Source organism: Sorghum bicolor, chromosome 4 (assembly GCF_000003195.3).
Source record: "Sorghum bicolor cultivar BTx623 chromosome 4, Sorghum_bicolor_NCBIv3, whole genome shotgun sequence".
NCBI lineage: Eukaryota > Viridiplantae > Streptophyta > Magnoliopsida > Poales > Poaceae > Sorghum > Sorghum bicolor.
The window spans coordinates 8298802-8314230 of NC_012873.2; the positions used below are offsets into that span (position 1 = coordinate 8298802).

At 44.5% G+C, this 15429-nt stretch overlaps 2 protein-coding genes and 1 long non-coding RNA gene across 7 annotated transcripts; 2 read left to right on the top strand and 1 right to left on the bottom strand.

Moving 5' to 3' along the window:
* LOC8085537 (reticulocalbin-2) lies at positions 1038–5704 on the top strand. Of its 5 annotated transcripts, none has more exons than XR_002452158.1 (8): positions 1038–1726; positions 3000–3102; positions 3192–3257; positions 4453–4617; positions 4714–4810; positions 5033–5161; positions 5248–5321; positions 5424–5704. XR_002452158.1 is itself a non-coding variant. In XM_021458985.1 (7 exons), the coding sequence occupies exons 1-6, from the start codon at positions 1135–1137 to the stop codon at positions 5147–5149; spliced, it is 1140 nt and encodes a 379-aa protein (XP_021314660.1). In that variant the 5' UTR covers positions 1038–1134; the 3' UTR covers positions 5150–5161; positions 5248–5353. The 5 variants fall into 5 exon arrangements, 1 of the variants encoding a protein (XP_021314660.1); XR_002452159.1 differs by having other exon boundaries at positions 5251–5321; XR_002452157.1 differs by having other exon boundaries at positions 5251–5350; positions 5424–5698.
* LOC8073779 (cytochrome P450 711A1) lies at positions 5690–8353 on the bottom strand. The gene is made up of 4 exons (XM_002453506.2): positions 7732–8353; positions 7503–7652; positions 6389–7310; positions 5690–6297 (listed from the first exon to the last, which is right to left on the bottom strand). The coding sequence occupies exons 1-4, from the start codon at positions 7965–7967 to the stop codon at positions 5968–5970; spliced, it is 1638 nt and encodes a 545-aa protein (XP_002453551.1). The 5' UTR covers positions 7968–8353; the 3' UTR covers positions 5690–5967.
* Positions 14198–15035, top strand: LOC110434346. The gene is made up of 2 exons (XR_002451769.1): positions 14198–14373; positions 14444–15035. It is a non-coding gene; the product is annotated as an uncharacterized LOC110434346 (long non-coding RNA).

Here is a 15429-nt window from a genome sequence, read left to right on the forward strand (position 1 = left end):
AGAACCTCGGGTAAAATGGTGTGTCTCTTATGTTCTTATGTTCATCTTGTCCTTATTGATTTTTATCGTATTTGCAAAATCTTTGTTCTTTGAGTGTAGAAAACTCAGGAGACATCTCTACGCGTCTTCTATGGGCTAGTAGACACTACTTTTCCTAGCTTAATTCACCATAAAGCAAACCTGCCTAAATAAGTCTAGTAGCAAGTTTAACACTACTACTATATTATCACTCAAAACTAGAGGCTAGCTACTAAACTACTTTGCTCTAGTTGTTGTGAGTTCAAGGATCTTCTATAGGCTATTCATCTCCCCTCTAGTCATCTAAATCCTTTCACCTAGCTCGCTCACACTGCCTGGCCGACTTGAGAAGCTGATAGGACAAGACCCCCTTACCACCGACAACCTATGCAAGAAGAAAGACTAGTGGTTCGGTCACTAGCTTTTAATGGGTCCTCAGCAACCGAGTCAACAACTGGTGGCTAAGAGAAGCCATGCTCTAGGCCACGAGGGCCCATAAAACTCACCCGAAAAAGGTAAAAGTAGGGGCTCTGATATGAGGGCACTTGTTAAAACATCATTAACTAGCATGTGGTCCCATAAAACGTGGCTCATGCGTCGTAGGCAATGTTTTGTAGAGATTCTAAATTAGCTCTCGGAGCTATTGTGTGTGCAATTTCACCAAACGTCAAAAAAAAAAACAAACCGCTTCACACGGTCACGAGAAAACTAAAGAGAAACCATAGGTGATAGTTGACGGATGAAGTTGAAAAGAGTAGCTTCTACTAAGCAGAGTCGTACGAAACCATCGAGACAAACAAGGGAGGTAGGTGAAGTTGAAAAGAATAACTTCTACTCCTTATCTCTAATTTACTAGAAAAGCTATTTTACTAAATATTTTTTTAAATATTTTTTTGACAAGTTAAATAACTTTAATTTCACTAGTAATGCTGTTTGTGAAGCTGATCGTGTGAAGCAGAGCTGTAGCCTGTACCATAGCCATAGGATGCCCAACAACAGTAGAATTGTACAGCTGAGAGTGGACTACTGGGAAATCCGACTACTGAAGTGTGACCCCTTCTCAAGAGAAAAGCAGGGAAAAAGAAAACAGAGAGCCGGAGACGCGACTCATCGGCCATGGCGAAGCCGGCGGCGGCGGCGACGAGGAAGCCCTCTGCGGCGTCGACCGTCGCACTGACACTGGCTCTGGCCCTGGCCTCGGCTGGCCTCCTCTTCCTCCTACTCCGCCTCTCTCCCTCCTCCCCGTCCCCCACCCCGCACCCGCACCGCCGCCTCCGCCTCCGCGCCCGCGCGCACGTGCACCACCACCAGATCCCATTCGACCCTGTCGTCGCGGACATCGAGCGCCGCATCGAAGACCGCGAGTGGGAGCGCCTCGCCGCCGCGGGGCTGCACGCGCCGGGCATGGAGGCGGCGCCGGTCCCAGAGGATCTCACCGACGGCGAGGCCGACGCCGACGAGGACTACATCAACGACGCCGCGCGCTTCAACGTCACGCATCGCGTGGAGGCGCTGTTCCCAAAGATCGACGTCGACCCTGCCGATGGCGCCGTCACGGGCGCCGAGCTGGCCGCGTGGAACCTCGCGAATGCGCGGCGGGAGGTGCTGCACCGCACCGCCCGGGAGCTCGAGCTGCACGACCGCGATCACGACGGCCGCGTCGCCTTCGGCGAGTACGAGCGGCCCAGCTGGGCCTGGCGTTTCGACGGTACGCACATATATGTATGTACGATTCCAGCTGTTTATGTTTGATTCTTCAAGTGAGGTTTGGATCCTTGCACTAAGTTTGGAAGTTCGTTGGATACTCGTAATCCAACAACAACAGCTGGTAGGTAAGCTCTGAATCTTGGTGCCAAGATTTGTTTGACCACGTCCTGTTGTTGGATTTGGGGATCTATATGCTGATTTTTAGGCTACATTGTGATGTTAAGTCATTTTACTTTTACATAACGGAAATGTGGTTATGTAAATAACCCGTCTTTGCTAGTTCATTTGCCATGTATACTTCGGGCACCTTGAAGCCAAGCAATTGAACTTTCATGTTATAACTGATGTTTTAGACTTATATTAGCAAGATATCCTGGAAATCCTTTCACTGTAGTTTTCCTTACATGTAATGCATCAAATTGACCATTTTTTCACATAAAATGAATGAGGTCTGCTGCGTATAGTTCTAAGAAATGTGGATCATTTTCCAAGGCCCCTATGTGGCTATGCCTGAATTATACTCCCTCTGCCCCAAATTATAAGACGTTTTGGCTTTTCTAGATACATTGGTTTTACTATGTATCTAGACATAGTGAATATCTAAGTTCATAGCAAAAGCCATGTATCTAGAAAAACCAAAACGTTTTATAATTGGGAATGGAAGGAGTAGCAAATATGTATATATTTTTTAATCCCTATAATCTTCAAATGGGAGCTACACCATGTGTGGCAACTGGGAACCTTTATAGTCAGTCTCCAGTGATGTAAACATATGCCTTTGTCAATTGTCACTAGTATTTTTCCTTGAAACTGTAATTATGATTTGTATGCTCATATGAATGTTACTCCAGATCAGTGCCTATGTAGTGGCATGACAAAAGCTGCAAGTGATATTGATACCAAGTTGGGAGTTCTCATAATTTTTCAATATACCTGAACTGTGCATTTACATGTGTCGTGGTGTCAACTAATAGATGTTGAACTTCCAGTTTTCCATATGTGTTGAACAAAGATTCAATAAATACATAACCAGCTTGAATAGTTGTCAACTAGTCACATGGATTGACCAAGTTGTATACATTACATGGGATGAAAAAGTTTAGATGTGCATGCCTACCAATGTCATAGAAAATAGTCCCATTTATGTACGGATCATAACTCAGCAAGAAATGGTATGGGATTGTGCAAAGAGTTCAATAGGCCACGACCTGCAATGACTAAATCATCACATACATACCTTAGTAATTTCAGCACTAAGCCTTGTCTATGTCCAGATCATAACTCAACTAATGATGGAGTGGGATGGTGGAAGGAGGAGCATTTTAACGCTGCAGATATGGATGGTGATGGCTTTCTGAATCTTACTGAGTTTAATGAGTATAACTTCTTCTCTGACCAGTGACCACGCATTTTCTAAATCCCTTATTTCTTATCCAACATTTATTAGTTTGCCTTTCTGCCTGCAGCTTTTTACATCCAGCTGATACAACCAACCCAAAGCTAATAAATTGGTTGTGCAAAGAAGAAGTCAGGTACAAGTTTTCCCTCTAAACTTTTCCGATACATGTTTGTATTCGAGTCGATTGTCTTGCCTTATCTTAGCAGTATTATTTCAGTTCTGCTCAAGAACAACAATGATAGAAAACTTTATTTTTCCTCTATTTCAATGGAACCAAATTAGATGTTCCCTTACCAGAATTAGAGATTATAACAATATCTATAAATAAAAGAATAATATTCTGGGGTGCTCTGCATACCAGTTGCCACACATGACACAATAACTGACTAGCCAAGCACCACAAGCAACTAAGGAAGAAACAGAGTTGGCTAAACAATTCATGTGAGGTTTAGCAATAATTTGATAACTATAAGCATCCACAAATTTAGGGTAGTTAGCTGTGATTTAGTTTGTCCATTTGGTTAATAATCTGATGTATTAACAACAAATTGCTTTCTGTGCTATTCTATGTTTATAAAAAGGAACTTAAATCAAATCTAATTCTACATGGTACATATAATCAAGGAATTAATATTTGGATTCTTGTTGACTAATTCCTCCCATTTCTCATATTGTGATTTTGATACTACATAAGTATGTATTGGCTGCCAAGTCACATAGTGTTTAGTGGAGCACACATCCAGATCAGATTATGGCTACATATTTCAGATGCGTTATATGACATTGTTAAAATCTTACAACAACAACAACAAAGTCTTTTAGTCCCAAGCAAGTTGGGTAGGCTAGAGTTGAAACCCAACATGAGCCCCTAGTCACGGACATTGTGAAAATCTTAAATTTTTTATATTCATTTTGTCAACTATGTCAAATGGCTGCCTAATGCCACAAGCTTTATTTGGAAATTCTGGGTAGTCAAACTAGGCTCTGGGTCTTAATTTGAAGATATCATTATGAAGGATCTATGCTGTTTCTTACTGGGTTTGATGCCATTTTTGGATGTAAATACAATAAGTATAACATTTCTGAAGATGTGGCTGATATCGTTTTTTAAGAATCATAAATTCCACCAAGCTACACTGGCATCCATTCAAAATCAAGCTAACTTCAAGCGTCGATTTTGGATTGTCCAAATTATTTGCAATGGCAATACAGGTTAATCTGATTGAAATGGATGGTTTATTAATTCTGCCAGAATTATGTTGCTGTTTGAGCTGCACAGCTGGCCATTCTAAGATATTATTTTAAGATGAATTGCGTCAACTATTTAGGGAAAGAGATAAAGACAACGATGGAAAGCTCAATTTCCAAGAGTTCTTCAGTGGATTATTTTATTCCATTCGACACTATGATGACGAAGGCATAACAGATGACACTGGTGGCTCTGATGCACCAGCTAAAAAGTCATTTTCACACCTTGATCTGGATAATGATGGGTAAATATTACAATTTTCAGTGTTCTATAAGTTGTTTCTATGCATTTAAGGAAGATCCTCTCTGACTGACATAGGAGGCTTTTCCCCATTTTGAAGGCTCTTATCAGCAGATGAGCTAAAGCCTATAATTGATAATCTCCATCCGTCAGAACACTTCTATGCCAAGCAACAAGCTGACTATGTAATATCTCAGGTAACAGCTGGCTACATCTTGCTTTACTTATAGGATAAGTTGATATTTCTTCGTCTCTTCCGTCATTATGCACTATGGATCCTGGGCTTGGGAACAGCTTGATCTTATTTATGATGATTAACTTCACTTCGTGCTGAAAAATAAATCTTCTAGCATATTATGTTTTTCTTGGTAGACTCGATAACCTTTACTTTCTAATAGCCCTTTTCTACAACTATGTAGGCTGACACAAACAAAGATGGACAGTTGAACATGAACGAGATGATCGAGAACCCCTATGTCTTTTACAATGCTTTATTCACAGAAGATGATTATGGGTTTCATGACGAGCTCCGTTAGTTCCTTAGTCAAGTAAGGGCACAAACATGTACTCTGTTCTGCACTTCTGCTTTCTGCATTTGCGAGCTTTCATTTGTTCACAACTTTGCAAACTGTAGCAGCACAAAGCTGTATGGAATCACCACTGTAGGAAGTCGGAAGACTGTTATGCACTGCTGAGATCATTTCCATGGTTTGTCTGAATTCATCCACCATTTGATGGTATATCACTTGACCTACCTCTTAGCTTTAAGCCTCAAATATTTATAACCTGGCGATTTTTGTTTCTTGGCAGGTGATTCCATGTAAAAACAAGCATGTTTTTAGATGCACCTGTTCTAGAAGCTGTGTTCTTTTGTAGCCTTTAGCTCTTTTCTAGTTTGTTTTTTAATCATATATGCACACGGTGAGGATGTGAGTGAGTTTTGGTTCTTTCATTTTTTGATTTGATACGAAACTAGCTAGCTTCTGCAATTTGTAAACCAATACAAAACCAGGAAGGTTTTACTGTAAGCCATGAATTGTCCATCCTGAACTTTATAATGTAAAGATTGTGCAAACCTCGTGAAATCTGCCAAATTCATGTTTCGTCCGTACAACATACAAATTCTTCTACTGAAGTTGTATCTGCAACACCTTTACCAGCTGTTCAATACGTGCAATCTTCTTCACCATCTATTTACATATATATTTATATATATAAATATACTCAATATATGCTAACTAGTACGTACTATATATGAATATATAATATTCTACAAATTACACACAAGAAGGCACACTGTGGCACCATCACGGATGCAGTTCCACACGTGACCCCAAGCAAGCCAGTGCCAGCCTCAGCTTCTCCTGATGGCCCTGAGCTTGACGCCGTGGCGGAAGGCAAGGACGAGGTCGAAGTCGAACTGGAGCGGCGACTCCATGGCCGGCGAGTGCCGGAATGTGTACCGGCGGTAGAGCTCGACCACGGCGAGCTTCACCTGCTGTAGCGCGAACTTGTGCCCGATGCACGCCCTCGGCCCGACGCCGAAGGGGATGTGCGCGTACGGGTGGCGCGTCCGCTCCTCCTCCGCCTCCGGCGCGAACCGCTCTGGCCGGAACTCCTCCGGGTCCGGGAACTGCGCCGCGTCCCTGGCCAGCACCCCCGGCGCCAGCCACACGTACGCGCCCTGCCGTGCAAAAGCAAAACCTTCGTTACGTTTGTTTGCTGCAAGCGATCGATCAAATCACCGGCGGCGCCGCCGCCGCCGCGGGCGTTACCTTTGGGAGGACGTAGCCGCCGATCTCCACGCGCTCGGAGGTCTGCCTGGCGATGAGCGGCGAGACGAGGTGGAACCGCATGGCCTCCTTGATGACCTGGTCGAGGTAGGGGAACCTGCTCTGGAGCTCGTCGGCGTCCGGCGCGCGTCCGTGGCGCGGCGCGAAGCCGTCCACCTCCCGGAGCAGCTTCTCCTCGACGCGCGGGTGGCAGGACACCAGGTACACCACCGACGACAGCGTGAACGCCGTCGTCTTGGTGCCGGCGATGAGGTGCTCGTACGCCAGCGCGCGGACGTGCCTGTCCGCCAGCGCGAAGTCCTTGGCGCCGCCGCCGTTCTCCATCGCGTCCAGCAGCGCCGCGATGAAGTCCAGCGGGGCGGCGTCGTCCTCGCTGACGCCGTCGCCGCCACGCCGGCGCGTGGCGCGATCTCGCCGCCGGCCGGCTATGATCGCGTCGATGCGGGAGCACAGCCGGCGCTCGTTCTCGTTCATCTTGTAGTCCGCCGTGCCGGGCACCCGCCGTAGCAGCCGCTTGCACGGCGTCTGGACGCACGGGAGGAAGAGACCAAGGATGGTGGACAGCGAGCTCGACAGGTCCATCTTGACGAACTCCATGGACCGCTTGTACTCCTTGAGGAACTCCCTGACGTTGTCGTCGCCCTCGCCGCCTTCGGTCTCGCCGCCGCCGCCTGCGGCATTCTTCGACAGGCCGAACTCGATGCCGAAGGCCGTCTTGCCGATGATGTCGATGGCCATCCGCAGCGAGAGCTGGCAGAAGGGGATGCAGTCCTGGTCCGTCCAGCCGGCGATGTTGGCCACCAGTATGTCCACATACGACTGCATCACTGGAATGAGCCCGGCGAGCCGCGCTGGCTGGTAGAGCGGGACCACTGTGCTCCTCATCGCCGACCACGTTGAGTCCCTGACATCATGTATATGAGTAAGCTCACTGCCTCAGTCAACAAAATTCATGCAAATTTCAGACAACAAATAGTTTCCATGCCTTCTCTATCTGAATTCTGAACTGAACATTCCGGTCTACCTGTATCTAGCTAATGTTTCTAATTTCAAAACTAATAGTCAGTTCATTCGGTTCAACAGCAACTAGCAGCACCTGGTGAGGAAGAGGGCATCTTGGTGCAGGGAACCGATCGACGGCGGCGGGGTGCTCCGGTTGCGGATGTCCTTGAACTTCTTGATGCCAACCTCCTTGCACAGCTCGGCATTGGCCACGATCACCAGAGGCTGCCTTCCCATGTGAAACCTGCCCATGGTGACCATGGTAACTTCTCCATCTACGCATTACTGTAAATCTGCAGAGCCATGATAGTCATGAGGATTACCTGAAGATTGGACCATACTCCTTCGCGATGGCACGGAAAACGTCTGGCCCATTCTTGGCAAGAAGGTGAAGATGGCCTATGGGGAATCTGGTTGGAGGCCCTGGGACTCTCCTCACACTCCATAAGGGTGCATAGAAGTATATCAGAAATGCGCTGAACAGGGACAGAAAAGATATGAGCACCAGAACAGGTACGCTTTGGTGAGAAACAGCGCTAACTGTGAGTGCAATCTCCATGAGAGAAGCTTTGGACACTGGCAAGTGTGGAAGAGAGGGAGCTGCTGCTGCTGCCTAGTTGCTCAGAGTTTTGGTGTCTGTCCCACTGATGCTTCTCGTGCCAATTTATAAAGGGTGAGGAGAATAGGATCCGATGTTGTCCTCATGTTTGTAGTCATCATCAGATCATGCTGTTCCAGTCCATCTGCGCCATACGATCAATATTATCAGAGGAATCACATGCTGCATATGACGACACATCAGCAGTTACCATTCCAGAGGTTTTGTCACAACAGGTCAATCAACGTTATCGTTTTCTGATCTTTCATTCATGTGAACAATTCTGTAATGAATTATCAACCACGGATTGTTTAAAGCAATTATTTACATACGGTGGCTATTTTACTCCTGATTTACTGTTTTTTTTTAATCTTTGCCGATGCTTGATTAATTACCGTCCTCTTGTAATTCAGTTCATATATACTCACAATTCTGTTGCATAATCAAAGTTCTAAACATTGCAGGGAACTAGAAAATGGATTTTATTGCATGAACTGTTAAAGGGTCACAGGAGCAACTGCAGCTATTTAAGCCAGCAGAAGAACCTGGTCACAATTTTATTACATTTATAACATAATAATAGTAAAAGACTTGTGCACGAAAAAGCATAAAAAGGTAAAAAAAATGTATGCATGTGTCGGCATAGAAATCGGCGATTTCTTTTTCGGGACTGAATTCACCTAAGTAAGCTGTCCCAATTGAATTCTATTCAAAATTATGAACCTGCAGCCGGCACAGCACAAACAGAAGAAAGCACTACGTTCTGGAGTTCTCCTCACATCATTTTCTCATGGAAATTGGGTCTGGTAATGGATTAGTCACTTCAGACACCTTGTAAAGCACATGTCGCAATAACATCGGTCACACGATGGCGACAGTAACAAATCGCATTGAAAGGAAGAATCAAATTGACCAGAGCAATGCACTGATTCAGGCACTGTAATGCACACCATCTATTTCATGTGTTGGCCAATTGCAATCAAAATTGCTGTCTGATAATCAGTATATGAATGGAATAAACTTTCGAAGGATCTCCAGATTCCATGTAGGCTAGTGTTGACACTACGATTCTGACAAAACAGAATTGACACCACCATACTAGACTGGCAGGTATCTTTCAACCTTCTTTTTCTCGCTATGAGTTTGTACGCTACAAAATCAGCTGAACAAACAACAGCTATAAACTTGAAATTAACTGGCTGTCCATGAATCATGACACCCTTTTTAGTAAAAGTCAAAACTATGCTAGATGACAGCTACTGTTCGATGAAACACTATATTCTATTTGGCTTCAAAAACCATCCTGATATTATATTGATCGATACTAATATAACAATAGAACTGTTAAATTAGGTGAATCCAAGATCAAATTTCTCCACTGTGGCCTACAATTTCAAAAAGGATCGTCCGTATTCTTTGGATATTTGTTGCAAGGTTGACATTATTTCTCACTCTCTTTTTCTTTTGAACGGGAAATACAGCAGGGGAGGTCCCAACTGTAGAATTTATTAAAACCAAAACAAACCACTTTACAAAAGGGAAAACTGTACAGCCAAGACGGGAGAAAGAGAAGAGTCCTGAGCGGGGGCGGGGCCAAGGAGCAAACTAGCCAAAGAGGTCTAAAACGAGAATAAAAACTGGCCAGTTAGAAATACAAAGTCTATGAGCTTAGATCCTGGCTTCCAAATGCCCGGAGGTTTCTCGAACGTTAGTTTTAATGTTTTGTCTTCTGTGCATGAAGTTGGGTTATGGTTTAGGTTTCACAATGAGGAGGGCAGGCTGGGTTCTGAGCCAGAGTACCACTCATGGTGTAGCGCAGGGAGCTGTTTGGTTTTGGTGCTGTCTTTTCTTTGTTGGTTCCAAAACACTTGTATTTCCTTTTTCTGAATGGGAATGGGGTTTGACTCGGGTCAGAAAAAAATGTTCTTTAATTTTTTAATTATAGAGGGGGTTTCTAGAGTTGCCATTGTGTCTACTTTCTTTCATTTATAATAGATTTTGGCTAGGTCCATCAAATTTAAAGGTTGATTTGATTTTGTTGTTTCCTAAAAATCATTTTAGCCTTGTGGTTGCAAAAGACGGAAGCTCCTTTTCCACACATGTCGGTATCAGTACAATTCAAATTAATTTTCCATTAATGTGAGCTTATTTATTCTACAGTTCCTCTCTACTTGATTAGTTTGCATCAGAGCTATGTTCACCACTTCCATAAACCATCAAAATGTAAGGTTTGACAAAACACATAGGCTATAGGTACATTTAAGGTTAAGTGCAGAACTATGCAGAACCCTTGGCCTTAAAATCTCCAAAATTGCACCATGCTCAATTTTATCAAAGGCCTTTTCAAAGTCAAGATTCAGAATAATCAGTTCATTTTTTGAGGTGTGATAGATATGCAAATATTCCGGTGCCCACGCCAAACAATCCTGAATGATCCTTGACTTGATGAACCCATATTGGTTTTGATGAATGAGATTCTTAATTTGTGACTGCAGCCTGTTTGGCAGTAGCTTGGTTAGGAGCTTAACTTCATATGACACACTGGTGTTATGTATTGTCACTATAATTTCACCCTTGTTTAATATTAAACACAGATGGCATGCAGCAGTTACTAAAACTGATGAATACTTACTGGAAAGCCTGACAGAAGATATTTCGTAGGCTGTACCAATATCCTCGAATATTCTTGGACCCGCCAAAGTCAGAAATGTACCCCCATCTACACAGTTTATCCCATTGGAAAATGTGAGTGAATGATACACGGACCACCAAAAGTGACTGAAGACCTGTCACTTTTTTGGGCCAACTTGCAAACGCACCACAATGACAATGATAATCATATATATATTATTACATCATAGAGCTAAGTCATAGGGTCTTGTGTGAGCACCTCCTGATTGTGTACTACTAGTGTGTCAAATTATGCTGGTTGCCATGGCATGAAGATACCTGATTTCAGAACTGAGTGGAGTTGGTGATTCACAATTATTGAAACCAAGTTCACACGGCTATGTTGCAGTGCACTACTTCTGGAGCCTTTCTGATTGTGTAGTGATTTCAACAATGTACTGCACCAGCACAATATAACACATCATTAAAACTGTAGTGCAAATCTCTTGCTTGGATGATGAGTACTAGGTTTTGGTCCCACTACAAGGGACTGAAGAACCGTTGTTAGACTGATCTCTCACCAGACTGGCCCAACGGGCAGGCTGGGCCTGGATCCGCGCCCTGATCGGGGGCACCCAGCTTAATTCATGGCTGGTGCCCCCCCTATCGTGCAGCGCTATAAAGAGAAGGTAGGGGAGCTGGGGCTCAGGTCACGAGGTTCCTCGAAGCCGCCACTCCCCACCGAGAACCCTAAACCGATCACGAGGGTCACGCTGTGAGTGACGGGAAGTCAGCCTGGGCGTTCGGTTCCTCGGTTTGGTTCGGTTCTTCGGTTGACACAAATTCGGTTCTCTACAAATAGGAACCGATCGGTTCTTCACAAACCTTGGAACCGAGCAAAATCGGTTTCGGTTAGTTCGGTTCGGTTCCGGTTCCGACCGAACTAACCGAAAATTTACACAAGCATAAAAAAAAGAATAGAAAAATAGGAAAAAATATTTTTAAAAAAGCAAGATGTCGTTATTTTAAAAAATGTGAGGATGTGAGGCTATGAGAGGGTGTCATTCACCTTTTATATTTAGGGTTGAGGTGGTATTAGGCCTATGTTGTAAGGTTTATTGGGCTTGTTTTATGAATTTCGGTTATTTCGGTTCTTTCGGTTAACCGAGCCTGGGAACCGAAATTTGATCGGTTAGTTCGGTTCCTAAGAACTGAGAACCGAACAGCTAACCGAAAATAAAATTTTCGGTTTCGGTTATTTCGGTTTCGGTTCCGGTTATTTCGGTTTCGGTTTCGGTTTCGGTTCTCGGTTATTTTTGCCTAGGCTTAACAGGAAGCACCACTGATGTTCGCCGCTGTCACTGGATCGTGCTCCACTCCACCACCGTCGCCGGTCACCTGATCTACCCCGACCGTCGCTGCCCTAGCGCAGAGGAGCACCGTCTCCATGGCTGGCTCCAGCATCTCCAACCCCACCGATGGTCTGTGCACTTCACTCTCCTCTCTCTCCCTCACATCTAGTAGTTCTTGTATTAGGACCCATGTTTCTATCCCAAATGAAAAGGTTGTACCTCACCAGATCTACTGCTAGTCGATCCTATAAGCTTAACAACCGTGACTTTTGTTCATCAGTTTAGAGCTCCCCCCCTGCCCTCCTTGCAAGATCAGATTTGTCGAGTTACTTGAGTACTGTGGGAGGAAAAGAATTAACATGACAAAACCCTAGCTGGCCAATTATTGTACCAAAGGGTTTCAACTGCTGCTGTTGCCCTTTTGCATGGTGTATTTTTTTGCTCCTGAATTCTGCCTTTCCTTTTTTCTGACAGCGATGTGCAGAAAGCCGAGAAACCCTCGTTTGGACGTGTTTGGAGATGGTTGGCTGGGCCGGCTCAGCCTATACAGGATGAGTCAATGGGTACATTTCAGTAGGAAGGTAGCTGGTGGGTTTGCACAGTTTATGTGGATACCAAGGATTGAGAGTTGATTACTGAAAGTGAAACGCTCTCATTTATGTGATGATGTTCACATCTGACATCTGTTTGGGCAGTCTTGAATCGTTGTTTGCCATCAGGTATTCAAGTCTGTAGATTCAGATTCAGGAACCGAAAGTGATGCTGAGGAATAATTGTTGGAGTCAACCATTTGGGGCCTTCTCGGAATTTCGCAACGAAAAGCGAAATCTCTCCAAATCCCACAAGAATGCTCCATTCTAAAAGCGTCGCTGGACCATCTGATCAGCAATTGTGCAGTCCCGATTGAGACAAGGAGCTATATGAGCCTATGACAATCAGTTACCTTTCAATAATATCTAGTGGGAGAACAGTACCCCATGCCCCATTTGGATAGGAAAACTGGAATACTACATGAACCCAAAGTCTCCTAATCTATAGATAGCGTAGAATCTCCAATCTTAACAGAGCATTCAACAGCTAAAATCTAACAGGCTCTGCCAATAGGTGTTCTAAAGTTGCCCCACCATTGCTGTGCATCAATCTGGCAAGAGTACTTTCCTTTGGCTCTATTCATACTTTACATGGCAGGTGCTCGTGCACATGAGGTCTCCTATGCTACATTGCTACTAAAGATCCTTTTTGGTCTTTGGATTTTCCTTCACCCAATTATTCTCTTGTTCGTAGGGTGTCAGTGACAGGCATTAACAGACAAAGGTCACAGGAGAATCACTGCATCATGTCAAAATGCTAATGATCTAGGTCCTCACAAAGTGGTGGCACCGTATCCTAGCTAGCTGTAAAGAGTCTAAGTGCTTGATTTGACTACCATGCACAGTGTCTCTTATTCAAGCTTTAGTTGATTAATAGATGAGTTAGTATTGCCTTTGTCCCCAAAAGAAATGCAATTCTAGTCTTATTCTTAGTCCAACTATTTTGTGTTTGACCAAATCTATTGAAAAGAGCATCAATATTTATGGCTTCAAATAGGTATTTCATATTTATTTGGTATTATAAATAATTCGTCCTCTTTTACATTTATTTATAGCTTTTTTTTTCTCGATCACACAAAACGGACATCCCATTTATTTATAGAGTGTTCGGTTTGATGAATCACTCCATTCTAGATGAGATGATCATCGTGAGTCCATTCCCCAAATTTGATGAAATGACACAACTACATAAAATATTTTCCATGACCTTTCGAAAACAGCCTTGGAGGTGGGCAGTTTCTTCAACCGCCTTGGTTAATGCCCTGGATTAACCAAGGCGACATTTTTATTAACTAAGGCGGTCATAAAAAACGCCTCACAAAATCGATTTACCGAGATGGTCATCTTAAGACAACCGCCTTCAAAAATAGTTTATTTTCGGAGGCGGTCATCAACCGCCTTTCGTAAATCTATTAACCGAGACGGGCGCGCTATAAGGTTCGTATCGAAAAATAGTGGCCCAATAGGTGGCCTATTTTAGCCCAGTATCACTCATCGTATATAAACGAAGAGCTAGGGTTTCTTCTCCCTATCTCTCACTTCATCCCTCAGAGGTAGCGCCCCTTTCCCTCCCCTCCTCTCTAGATTCACGGCGCTCCCTCCCCTTCCCTTCTCTCCCACTCCTCTTCCTCCCTCCATGCCACGCGAGGCGGCGCACAAGCATGCCTTGGGCGATGCATGGGATGGTCCTTCAAGGCGTCGTGGGGGCGGCCATGGCGCGGAAGGCGGTGCCCCCTCCTCTCTAACCCAGCGGCGCCGCCTCCCCTCCCCCGTGCCAGATTCGGCGAGGAGGCCGGCTGCTGCGTCTAGATCCAGGTGACGAGCCCCCTCCCCTCCCTCTCTTTCTCTCTCTAAACCTCTCTCACCCTCTCTCTCTCTCTGGCAGCGCCTGTCTGTGGCGGCGCATGGAGCAGCGCTTGCTCCTTCATGCGGTGAGCTCCTCCTTCGAGCGGTGGCGGCAGTGGTCAGATCGACGAACGCCGACGCAGATCCGGTAATGGGAAGCCAGAGCCGGCTACGGGAGGCTACGAGCGGATCTCGGTGCTACGCATGGTCGGGCATGGATTTAGGCACCACAAATGGTGGCGTCGGCAACAACGCATGGATGGGCTCGGTGGGCCCATGGATGGGCTCGCTGGGCTTATCCATGGTTTTTTTGTTTTTTATCAGGTTTACCGTGGTGGGCAACGAACCGCCTCAGAAAAGGTCACATTAACCATGACCTTTGATCCGAGGCGGTTGCAAAAACCGCCGCGGTTAAGGGATTTTGCCCCCTCGGTAAAAAAATATTGTAGTAGTGTGACTTCATTCCTTATACTATTTTCCGATTATTTATAGAATACTAGGAGGATTTCCCGCGCGTTGCCGCGAGTATGAAGAAGTAATATAAATATGTTAGAATGTGTATTGTCTAATTGGACAGCTTAAATGTTCAGAAAAATATGTGACTTGCTGATGTGGACATTACAATTGCATAAGCTAGTGGATTTTAATTGTGTGTGATATTGGATTGCCTAGTTGGATAGCTTGCATGTTGAGAGAAATAGATAGTAGGGTTTTGCTTTATAAGAGTATAAGATTTGGTTTAAGGAATCACTCCATTATAGATGAGATCATCATGAGTCCATTCCCAAATTTGATGAAATGACTTCATTCCTTATACTATGACCGATTATTAGCTTCTGAGGAACAAGCTGACGATAAATCAACCCATTACTTTCCACTATCCAAACAAACAAGTAACAAGTGAGAAGACGATGTATGAACTCATTTCTAAAACCGAACACTTTATTAGTTAAAACTGAGACAATCAACTATGCTAGAATTGTATTCTTTTCGAGATAGAGGTAATAAATTTGTGTCATGAATAGT